We start from the raw sequence: 12,398 nt of genomic DNA, 5'->3' as shown, positions 1-12,398 counted from the left end.
CAATGAGCCTCCTTCTTTGGTGGTTAAAAGTGGGACGAATCGCATGCTGGCTCGACTTCTTTGAGGAATTCTTTAAACATATATTTACAGCCGCCCTCTTGACTAAATGATCTGCTCCGAGAGCAACAGTTGGCCAGTTGGCCATATAAAGCCTGTACCAACAGGTTCAGCTAGAGCAAGGAGGGCTGTCCGCAGCGCTCACCTGAAATACCCGGCAATTGTGGCCGTACTCCACTGCTGCCTGGGAGTTGGGTGATGTTAGTAGACCCTGCATGGGAACAAAAGGATAAACGCAATTCATGTTGCTTTGAGGAATATGTGTAGGCAATAAATATGTGCTGGCAAATTCGTTGATCTATGAAGAGCCAGTGAGTTCGGCACCTGAGTAAAAAGCTTATGAATAATCGGCGGCGTTTTGACACAGGGCACCAGATACGAAGCGCAGGTGATTACATAAGTTGATTACATGGTGATTACATAAACATAGTGACTACATAAGGCATGTATACCACCTCGGTGACATCGTTGATGCGCACGTGTTTACATTGTCATCAGCTCAGTCAACAGAAGTTCGGAAATTCCTCAGAGCGAAGCTTTGTTGTTCAGTGCCCCTGAATTTTCGGGTGCAGGCTGTTGTCTAGCATGATTGGCCGGGAGAAGACATAATATAGATAACTTGGGTCACTGGGTGGGTGCATTGGGTAGGCACCATTCTTATCAAATACACCTCAAATGATGGGTATGCTTCCCAGATGTCTTACAGAGCCGCAAGAAAACTGTGATGTGAAGAGTATAATCATAATCATCTGCAACCTATATTTATGTCCACTGCCGGACGAAAGCCTCTCCCTGCGATCTCCAATAACTCCTGTCTTGCGCTAGCTGATTCCAACTTGCGCCTGAACATTTCTTAATTCATTCACACCGCCTAGTTTCCTGCCGTCCTCGAGTTTCCTGCCGTCACTGTGTCTGTGCACTGGGTATGCGCCCCTTCCTATCGAATCCCCTGCAGGGGCTGGGCAGCTGTAATGCAAAGAGCATAAAGCCGCAAATGGATTTAGCCATGTGTCATACTGCTGTGTGCGTACACTTGTCTTCATCATTCTTCCCGCAACAAGCATCATACATCACCTTCGTCCGCGCAACACGGACACCTAACCGCAACAGTCATCGAGGCTCTGTGCTCGTGTCATTCGCTGATGCCGCGCTGCTACTTCGCTAACTCAAGCAAGCTTAGCATCATTTAGCTTCCGACATTTCGTTGGATCTGGCTGTTTTGTTCGTAGCGATTACACTGTCACCGTGCCGTCGTTCTATCTTCATCATTGCGTTGTCGTCGTACAATCATCGTCGAGGTGTCTTGATCGTGCCATCGTCGTGATTCCAGTGCCAGTAGACATCCCATAGTCGGCACGCCGCGGTAGCCGTCGTCGTTATTCAATCGCTGTCATCCGTTGGCCGCGCATGACTTAGCATCAGAAGTTTCGGTTGAGGAAGATGTTTCGCGGTAAAAATGTGTCAGGCTTGGTCGTGCGCTTTATAGTTGCAAGTAGTCGCTAAATAAAGAGCGTTCTTCCACAACACCAATGCCAGCTTCGCTTAAACCGATTCCCACTGCGCGTAGGATCTGCATGCTTGTCGTTCTTATGAATAATGACGTTCCACGTCGTAATTCACACATGCAAGATGGACGAGCAAAAGGGACGGTAACGTGTGGCGTGCTCTCTGTATTTTCTTGCGTTATTTTCTGTACTGCGCAGTAAAATGTGCCATATTAACAAGGCCAAGGACCTACTAAGCTTCGCGTGCTACGTCATTTCGAAGTACCGTATTGCAAATGTTTCATCACGGAGTTGGGGTGTGGCTATGTTATAGAAGAGATAGTTAATAAAAAAGTGGATGACAGGGATGGTAAACAGTGTCGAGTTGGCGCCCATCGATGTGTACAGAAAGAAAAGAAACAGCAGACTTCAGCAATTCCTCCGGCTCTAAACTCATTTACTGGGACAGCAGTATTGTGGTCCCATAATGAGGACCACAATCTTATTTTGTTTGTTTGTTTGTTTGTTTGCTCTCGGTCACTGGCTTCGTAGCCTGTCTCTTCCTCAGATAATTGGCTTCACCCACTACGGGGAACTGGACGAGTACACAGTGGCTATAACACGCTTTCAGGGGGTTGAAATGAAATGGTAGGAATTTCAAGTAATAATTAAAAAGAAGTGTTTGGCATTATAGTTACTACAGTAATATAGGTTACGTAAAGATAAATACCTGCTGACTTGCCTGTAATATACGGAACTTCCTTTTCGTATGGTATAATAATGCATGTTTTGTCATTCGAATTACACACATGGACCCACGTGACTTCTTTCAGACTACATCTGCCTAAGGGTACTATATCTATTCAGTTAAAATGCACAACTTTATGAAACCCTTTGTTTACAGCTGTTTGGCAGAAGCTTATACTATTTTCAGTTGGGGCAGGTTCTATATTTCATGAGTTAAATATATTTGATTAAGTTAATCTTTGTACATCCTGCTTATTTTTGTTTGTTTTGTGTTAAGCAGTCATATTTGTTTTTATTGTATAAGAGGACAACGTGCAATCACATACATGCCCAACGTGACTTCAGAATGTCATTCGAGATGACCTTTTAACGTCGTCGGCTCAATATATTTTTCTAATCATTTCTTAAAATCAATGTTTAGGCCGCAGGTGAACATGTAGTTTTTGTGTTAGATGGTGCTAGCATTTTAGGCTCGATGGCTCGTTTAATGCTTGTGCCTACGGGAATTATCAACTTTGAGGCTAATACATTTACTCAAACTGATGTCAGGAGCGAAATAACGCAGTGCCGCCTACGAGATTTCAGGGATTCCATTTTTTCTATGCATTTGCAGTTTTGCTATGCGGGGCACTTGGCGGCTGTGCATCCTGTGAGCTACTGTGTGAACTATGTGGTGTTACCGCTGCGTCGTCGCTGTTGGCATTGTGGTTATCGATGCTTTCTACATTGTTTTTCACCAATCACTTTATTCTCGGTGCATCCTATATTGTGAATATGCGGTAAGTTTGAGGGTTATCATCATCATTAATTGCCATGTACGCCCTCTTTGTGCCGCCGAAGCTATTTTCGCGAGTACGACAACGGATCATTGTATGCAGACAGACCGCCGTCATGTCCGGAATAATTCCTATGCCATGCCACATAACGTAATCATCGTCTACAGCAGTACAGCTCGTTCTGGCCACCGAAATACATGCACTACTGCCCTCAGAGCCTGTGTAGAGCGTAATGCGTTGAACTAGTTGCGCAGCACATACAGGTACGCAGATGAGGAAGTTAAAGTTATAGCTTATGCGAATGACATTGCCTTCTACTGCATTGGCTTTTGTGTGCGTTTTCCCAGTACTACTGAAGCAATAAACTGCAGGAGCTTGTGATAAATTTGATAAAATAGGTGGTTTCGGCTAGACATATGAACTCTAACTCCGTCTGTGCGCTAGAGTATTCATTGGAATCAGTCTCCACCGTGCTATCGTGGTGTGCCTCTCGATAACTTGCGTAATAGTGGTCCTCATTGGGACATAAGGAAGGCAGGGATGTTAACCAGTACTACTATACGTCGAAATATGACAATCTGGCTGCGTTGTGACGTCTGAATTTTTGTGAGAGCTATTGCATGCAATATATTGTTACGTGGGGAAAGACACAGACAATAGAGACTATTTACACGGTATCTACAATGTAGCCAGACACTCGCTCGCGCCAAGAGCCCAGACACTTCATAATCTTTCTCGCGGCAGCTCGTGTCTTTGAGCATCCGTCGATGGTATCGTAATACAACCCCCCCTCCCCCGGCGGCAAGAACGTCGTCACGGTGCTGTTAAATATCCAAGGCGCGTGGAGAGTAGTAGGACGTGAGTCTGGCGACGTGGACAATGTCCTTATTGTCACAGCGGAGGACATAGTAGGTGTGGCTATAGAACGATTTCATGGGTAATATCGGTCACTTGGCTGAGCAAGCGATCTGAATTTGTGTAACAGGAGAGCCGTTTTTCACACAGGCCAGCTTTACAAGATGGTGACCAAAGCAAGACGAGGGTGCCGGGCGCAAAATGGACGTCACGGTGACGGAAGTCGCAGCGGTGCTTCTGCATATCTTGAGACGTTTGCAGACGAGCGTGCGCAAGTTGGCGAACATGGTCAGCATGGGCGATTGCATCACGGGCATAATCGCTAGCTGAAGCTGTGGTGGACGGAAGCACAGTATCTATGGGTATAGCGTCGGTTCTCAGCCATACAAGAGGTAAAACGGAAAAAAGCCAGCAGTTTCGAGACGGGAAGAGTAGTACGCAAAGGTAATGTAAAGCAGAGCAAGGTCCCACTCACGGTGGTCGGCTGAAACGTACTTCGATAGCATATCTGTAAGATTTCGGTTCAAATGCTCAGTGAGGGCGTTCGCTTGTATATATCGTAGGAGGTGGTAATTTTGTGCTGTATGGAACAGACGCGCATGATGTCATCAATGACTTTGGACAAAAACGTACGGCCACGGTCAGTGAGCATTTGACGCGGAGCACCATGCATCAAAATGATATTGCGTAGGTGGAAGTCCGCAACCTCAGTTACGCAACTGGTCGGAAGAGCGCGTGTTATGGCGTCGCGGGTCGCGTAGTCCGCAGCGACGGCAACCCACTTGTTCCCTGATGTAGATTTCCCGAAAGGGGCCGAGAAGGTCTAAGCCAACACGATGGAAAGGCTCAGCTGGGATGTCGAGCGGCTGAAATTAAGGTAATCAGCAGGGCACTGGGATGGCTTCTTGCGTCGTTGGCATAGTACACAAGCGGCGACGGAAACGTCGTACGGAACGGTCAAGGCCCGGCCAGAAAGAACGACTGCGTACTCGGTCATAGGTTCGAGGTACGTCGGCGTCTCCTGTCGTCGTCGTCGTCGTCGTCGTCGCCGTAGTCACAGTAAGCAAGCGGTTCGTGCTCGCGCTCGGCACGCGCTTGTGCAACTGCTCCTGCGTTCGGTGTCACCGTCGTCTTCCACAGCTGGCTGCGTTGCCACTCATCATTCCGGCGTAGAATGTCACTTCTCTTCTGCCCTCGTAATGCCCGGGGAGGCCGCGTTTACGGGGTTATGAGCCATTGCTTAAGGCAGTATGAGCCCACTATAGCGGTGCATCACTGCATGCTTCACAGCTTCCCCAGGTTTCACGTTAGTGGAGCTGCATTTCGCTCAATGGGTCATTTGACACTTACGCATAAAAATTTCAACTGGGTGCCTAGGTTTTTTCTTTTTCTTTACGCTTCACACCTCCGAACCTTGCAGTTAAAACATGGCTTCATGAAAGAGTATATGAACCGTGAAATGAAAATGGTAGACTTTGCAACCAACCCGAGGCAATGGAACACAGCTTTATATACTTTGTCGAGACGCATTTTATTGTTGGTACATTTTACAAAGAAATATCAAAACAGAACTTACTCTCACATCTTACGGTATCCGATTCTCTCCTTTCAAAAAGACAATAAGTATTACACCATATGATTCGTTTATGGTATTATGAGTCTATTCTTTATGGAGAAGCCATATGATCGACAGACATGCCGAGCAAACTACGCTCGACAAAGTCTGCCTTTAGAGAGCAGGACTGCTCAAGTGCACAGTGTGGTTGAAACCTTTAATCCCGTTCCAGAATCAATTTCGCATCTGGAAGCTTGTCCTTGTTTGCCCGATTTTCTAATATTTAATTGCACTGCGCGGGATGTGTGCGTTTGTTTTGCGTGTGTGTGTCTGGATGTAATGTAAATAATATTCGCATGTCTTTATTCACAATTCTACTCCATAAGGAAAAGAAACAATTGAGCGATAGCTGAGTTGGTCGCGCGCTCGAGTCCTAAATGCGCATGGCTTCACTGGCATGGGTTCAAATCCCAGTGGGCGTGTTTCTGGAGAACTTTTTTTTTCTTTTCCCTATGTCAGTGGCGATGCTGGGAATGACGACGTTGCTTGACGACAACACAATTCATCATTGTGTGTAACTGATCACGACAAAAGTCGTCGTGAGCGTAGCAGAATAAAGGGACGGACATGACAAAACCAATTTCGTGCTCTTCACTGCTGTCGCAGTGAAAAAAAAAAGCCAAAAGGTACAAAGAGAACATACGTAGACTAGGATTAATCAATCGGCGCGCTAAAGAAAAACATTAAGCCTGCAATACTGCCAGCAAATATATCGCCAGTAAATGCTTACTAGGTGAAAAACGGCTCACGAGACCAAAAAATGGTCAGAACATTATCATGAAGTTGTAGCGCCAGTTTTTCGTTACGCCATAGGCTTTAACATAATGTAGATGAGGGATAGTTAGCTGCCAAAATAATACAAAAATAGGGCATCTGCGTTCCAAATTATACGAAAACAACCTGACACAAGTTTTTGCATTTTACTTGCATCGGAAGAATTCATATGCGCGAAGCTAATTTAAAATGTGTATCTGCCGTACAACGTCATTTGCGAAGCTGTATTGGTGCCCAACTTGGGAAAAGCTCGGCCTTAGAATTGGTCGCTAAGAAAGAAGCATTTTCTATAAATTGAACACAGAGTTCTGAAAAAAGCGGCAATCCAGGTCAACCTATCATTTCTCGTTTGCGTGCCCCTAAATTGGCTATTGGTGAAGTCCCACCAGCAGCGTCACATACCTGACAGTCCACCGCCGAAGTGACCGCCAGCACCTAAAGTGAAATAAAACAAAAGAAGCAAAAACAAAAGCGAAATAACTATGGACGTGACGTCACCAGCAACTAAGTGTTTCACAATCGTACGTATACCTATGTCTGTGCCATGCGGTCTAAGTGAAGGCTACGATGGCATGCCATTATTACTCCGAAAGATAAGTTAAAGCCTGTTTAACCTGGGCCCGTCGTGAAGGCCGTGCAGCATCGCACAGCTTCTACGTAGCGTTAGTTATTACGAGGAAAGAGCTGGTGAGTGTGGACCAATCTAGAAGGTGGTGCAGTCTTCCCACAGCCTCTGAAAGCGCTAGATCTCACGTTGAAATAATGCGAACATCAAATGCGAATTACTCATCTCATATTATGGCATAATATTTCTTGCGGTAGCAAAGTATATTAATGAACCTTATGATATGTTTATGCTAATGTTTACTCAGTGTTTGGCGTACGAGGAAGACAGCGTGCCATGCAGAAATAGATGCCCGACCCGGCCGCCAGGCAATATACTTTATTGATCAATAAACTGTTTCTAGTCTCCTAGATTGTATAATGTCGAGAGGGAGAAGCCAGATTGGTTCCAATTTATGGATTACCTTGAAATTTGAAGGCGCTTTTAGCAGTATGCAACCAAAGCAGGACTGAATTTTTATCTCTTTGTGTGATTAATATGTGTTTGTGACGTTTGTTGTCTTATATTGCTCGAAATAGCAATAAGAGAAGAAAAAAAAACGACCGTGGCTTAATATACGAATGGGCTGTTGTGCTGGAAGACCGAGGTTTAATGCGCTCATCGGTTACACAATTTGTCTGTCTCACGTTTTTAAAGTCGGAGGAATTACACGCAGAGTACTCAGGTACCACGTGGTTTCTGATTTCGCGGCGGCCACTTGGTGGAGAGGTCAGGTAGGAGAATCTTCAGCGACATGTAGAGCTTTCCTTTCGATTCATTTTTAAAACAGCGCCTTTCCAGTTTATTTTCAAGCGACAGGTTTTGTTTCGTTATGAGCGCAGCCTGTCGGTAATTAATACGTTGTACATCCCAATATTCCAGTAATGATCACTTTTGGCAAAGGATACTGATTACCCTTACCTGTGCCCCATGAAGCACCGCCTGCTCCTCCGCCAATGCCACCACCATAAGCGCCACCAGAAGAACCTAAAACAGGAAAAGAAAAGAAACGCCGGATTCGGTCAGTTGATTAAAGGTGTACATACATTATTCGCATGTCATGGTATATTCATTGCAGAGTGTTCCAGCAGCGCTAAGCAGGCACTGTAAAGTAATAATTTAGCTTCATTACGAGACCAAGCAAGATACGACACATAAGTTAAAACCAGGTTATCGTTCAAAATGCAGCACGAATTGTTCTTTACACGTATGACCTTGGAGGCCTGGCGAAGCTCAATGAAAAAACAGCTCTAAGTAGACACAAGTGGGCCGAGAAGAACTTTCGAAACATAGCAAGGGCATGTATGCCGCCTTGTAAAGGGAGTGTTTCGGTTCATACCAGAACCCAGCTTTTCATTGATGTTAGAAGTGTAAGGGGTGATACTTTAAATCATCCCGCCATCACTCCTACAACACGCAGCGTTGGCTTTCGGTAATGTGATAAAAGATGCAGTTACCTATTCCACCCAATGCTCCACCACTTGATCCGCCATGGACGCCATACCCGCTGCCGGCAGAACCTGAAGCAGGAAAAAAAAATCATGATACTTGACCAATGATACGCTAAATAAACCTTACGTTTGAAGGCACCTGGCAAAGTCTTCCATTGGAAGGCGTACAGTCATCATTTAAATATGGTATTTTGTGAACACTAGTTGGGCCTAAAAAGGCTGACACTCTCGTAAAGTGAACCAGGATCCATACGCCGTTAAATGAATAAATAATAACAAACCAGAGTGTAGGCTGTTGTTGTTGTGCAGGCTTCGTTAGCCTGTCAGTCAGTACCAGCTAAGCATGTGCCTTAGTGGCGCCGTTTAGAGCGAATCGCACTGCCAAACGTCCATTAGTTTACATCCCCGTCAAAACACGCAAAGACACAACACCTGTTATAGTACTTGATCTCTTTCCATTTCACCAAATAATACTTCGCTACATCACCCTGCAGTACTCCGCGTAACCAGATTCATTACAGTCTTTGCAGAAAGAATAAGCGTACTCGGTCTTTAGGTGCACGATAGATTGTGAGCTGATCCTGTTCAGATTCTGTACCGGCAGCGTGGCTTGATTGCAGCCGAGCCCTTTACAAACACACGGTCTCTACGGTGAATTCCAGATGTAGCCGAAATGGCGGATGTTCATTTAGGTAGCTGGTCATACAGAGCTCCTTCGCTCCGTGCATTTGCTTATTAATTCGAAAGCTTTAATGCGAAAATATTCTATGCCACCCTTCGCGAAAGTGCATCGTCGGCGTGTCCGATCGATGGCAGCAAAAATGGCCGACGGTGCAAATACTATAAACATGGCAAAAATGCTGAGATTGACGTCAGGTTGCTCAAGGAGGTTCCTGTAAACAAAGTAATTTAATGGAATTGAAAAGAAAATTTGGTATTTGAAAAGAAAATCTGTCCGGTTGGGAATCGAACGTGGGCCTCTGGATTGCGAGCTTACTAAAGGTGTACCTATTGGTGCGTCACTGCACACGTCACGTCGCCAAGCATGCTCGCGCGAGCAGACGCTATTGGCGCGCAGCGAAGCATCGACGGAACGGGCGGAGTGATAAATTTTAGTGGCCGAACTTCTTGCGTAGCTTGGCTGACTGTAGGTTTCACTAAAGGGACTGTAATCCATTCGCATTCCCACACATAAGCACTCTTAAGTGTCCTTGCCGAATTTTTTCTACAATTTTTTTTTGTTAGCCTATAATGTCCGAGCCGGTGTTCTGGGAATGTTGGTCGCGGGCCCGTTGGACTGCCCATAATTGTGCTTCAAAAACCGGACTGCGTAGAGCAGCCTCCCACTTGGACGACGTAACGTCTTCGTCACCTCGTAACGCGGGGCACCGCCAGAACACGTGTTCTAAGTTGGCAAAGTCTGAGCAAAGCGCGCAAGTGTTTGACGTTTGAATTTCGGGATAGATACTGTGTAAGAGTACGGGGCTAGGGTATGCCCCGACCTGCAAGATTCCGAGTGTCAATGCCTGAGGCCTGTTAAATTTACTATGCGGCGGCGGATACTTCCGCCTCCCCAGATAAAAGTACTTAGTGAGTTCGTTGTACAAGGCAGGTATCCCGGTGTTAGTCGTCTTTATTTTATTAAACCTATTGTCTAGTATCCTGTTAACTTCATTGTCACACGATTTTATTCATTTTACAATACTGTAGGCCCTCCTAGGGCCCATGCAGGAGTGGTTACAACCTGGAATACAGTACAAAAAAATCACAGCATATCCACGGGGTGAATGATGATGAGTGGGGCGAAGCTCCGGGGGATCATTCGGGTAAACCACAGCTACGGACGAGAGATAGAGAGCGCGCGTCGGGAACGAGAGAGAAAGAGAGCGCGCGTCGGGAACGAACGCCCTTGTGCAATGCAGCGCCCCTAGCTACGGAAAGAAAGAGAGCGCGCGTCGAGAACGAGAGAAAGTTGTCGCAGTTTCACCTGAAAGGCGAAGCATCAATTGCGATAGCAAACTTGTAGAGAGCTATACGGAATAATGATATTAGCTTTATCAGCTGTATAAACTTGGACATGCTGCAGCATCGGCAACACGCAGAACTGTTGTCGACGCCATCGGCGTTTTGCCCGCGTTCGCTCAATATGCGTGCGGCGTTGGTGACTGCTGCCGGAGCCTCTGATATAAATAGGCACTGCGTTCCGCAGCTAAACGTCGCCTCCCTTCCCTCCCCCTCCCCCACGGCCTCTCGCTCGTCGGAAGAAGGCGCGTTTGCTCTACATACATGGTGATTGTGAAGGAGAACAGAGACGCCTACTTCTGCAGCCCTTCAGCGAGCACGGCGCGGAACGCGCGTTTGTTCTCCGCCGTGCGTTCACTACCCGTGAAAGACGCGCCCCTGGCGCCCTTTCACTCGCACATACAGCGTTCGGCGCTTGGCGACGATTTCTTCTCCAAATGACGTCATACGGAACCTCACGGCGACGGCGACGGCGACGGCGACGCCGACGGCAGAAATCTGCTTTTGAGTGTCCATATAATTGCTATCGCAATAAAATAGAACGCGCGCATCCCACTCTCCCCTCCCCGTTGGCGCTGAGCCGTGCTCCCTCAAGGGCTGCAGAAGATAGCGCCAACCTTTCCAAATGAACCACTTAGTGCCAACGATCCGACACGTACGGCGACGATCCAAGAAATAAGAGAGGCGCTCGCTCCCCGCGCAGCCCGCGCAGCAGCCAATCGGAGAGCAGCGGCACTTCCAGCGCCATCTAGTGTCGATTCACACAAGCGCCATTATGCACACAATTCTATTGGACCAACGCCATCTAGGAAATGAGACGAGAAATGGTGATGACACAGATTGTGTACAGCGCCATCTAGAACATCGTCCCTGAACTGCAGTTTGTATGTACTTCTAAGAGACAGCGCCATCTATTGCATTATACGGGAGATACTACCGTTTACTGCCGGGAGATACGCCGGACAACGGAGACGTGACAAGGTCAGACCATAGCCTCCTATATTTTTGAAAAGATATAGGAGGCTATGGTCAGATTAAGAGGAGCTACGCCCCTAAAAGAAGAAAAGAAAGAGATGGCAGTCAAACAGCCGTATCGTCAGCATCATCGCCGGGATAAGGTTTTTATGCGCTAGCTCCATGCATGTATCTGTAGACTGTGAGTACAGCATCCCGGCATTAAGTTGGGAGATTGCGGTTTCTTTCCGCCGCCTGACACATACTTCTTTCACTTTAAGAGACTCACTCACTTTAAGGGAAAGAGACTCACCTTAAGGTATTGGAGGTGCTTACCCGTCAAGGTAGCTTAGTGGCTACGGCGTTGCACTGCTGAACCCGAGGTGAATATTTCGAATGTGGACGCAGCGGATGCATTTCTATGGAATCCAAATGCATAAAACGCTCGTGTAGTTGGGTTTGGGTGCACGTTGTATCTCAGGTGGTGAAAATCATACTGGAGTCTCCACTTATGGCATACCCCATCATAACATTGTTGTTTTGCCACGTATAACGCCCCAAATTTATTTTAAACAATTTTGAGAGGTTCGCGCAAGCGTGCCACTTTTTTTAAGACAGCATACGCCAATCGAGCCGAAACGATATACTGCGGTTAGACGAATTAAGGATTATTAAGCGAAACAATTTGCTTTGAGCTCAATGCTTCTTTAGCAGTAGTATCTTAGTTATTTTCAAAATGTTACTTTTTATGCAATTTACTCAAGCTTCCAAAGCGATGTTTCTCTAATCACAGGCGTGGTTATTGGTTTTGTAAGGCTGCATGATGAAGCAGTACTCACTGGAGCCACCTGTCACCACTGACCCCGATCCGCCAAAGCTGCCACCGGTGCCACCTGACACAAGGAAAAGAAGAGGAATGAACACACACACGCACGCACACATGCTGACATTTCTTGCTGGAAGATGTGTGAGCATTCAACAGATGGAAAATAGTCAACATGCTTGCAAGAATATTAAGCATGAAATGATTTTATCTCCCGTTGTCAGCGACCTTCAAGT

The 12,398-nt window shown here is 46.4% G+C and overlaps 1 protein-coding gene across 13 annotated transcripts in view; it reads right to left on the bottom strand.

Annotated features, from left to right (window-relative positions):
* Nucleotides 1-12,398, bottom strand: part of LOC119457760 (uncharacterized PE-PGRS family protein PE_PGRS54-like) — a 194,495-nt gene that overhangs the window by 98,537 nt on the left and 83,560 nt on the right. For 4 of the 13 annotated variants that reach the window (XM_049670393.1, XM_037719449.2, XM_049670391.1 and 1 more), the window contains 5 exons: nt 12,179-12,232; nt 8,370-8,432; nt 7,834-7,899; nt 6,711-6,743; nt 203-268 (listed from right to left, as the gene is read on the bottom strand). The exons of 8 other annotated variants lie outside the window; for them this stretch is intronic. In XM_049670393.1, coding sequence (XP_049526350.1) covers nt 203-268; nt 6,711-6,743; nt 7,834-7,899; nt 8,370-8,432; nt 12,179-12,232 — 282 coding nt within the window. The remainder of the gene's footprint in view (nt 1-202; nt 269-6,710; nt 6,744-7,833; nt 7,900-8,369; nt 8,433-12,178; nt 12,233-12,398) is intronic. One more of the 13 variants, XM_049670394.1, reaches the window with a different exon arrangement.

This window comes from Dermacentor silvarum, chromosome 7 (assembly GCF_013339745.2).
Source record: "Dermacentor silvarum isolate Dsil-2018 chromosome 7, BIME_Dsil_1.4, whole genome shotgun sequence".
Lineage (NCBI taxonomy): Eukaryota > Metazoa > Arthropoda > Arachnida > Ixodida > Ixodidae > Dermacentor > Dermacentor silvarum.
The sequence above is the reverse complement of the archived record's forward strand: the minus strand, read 5'-3'. Positions and strand labels throughout refer to the sequence as shown.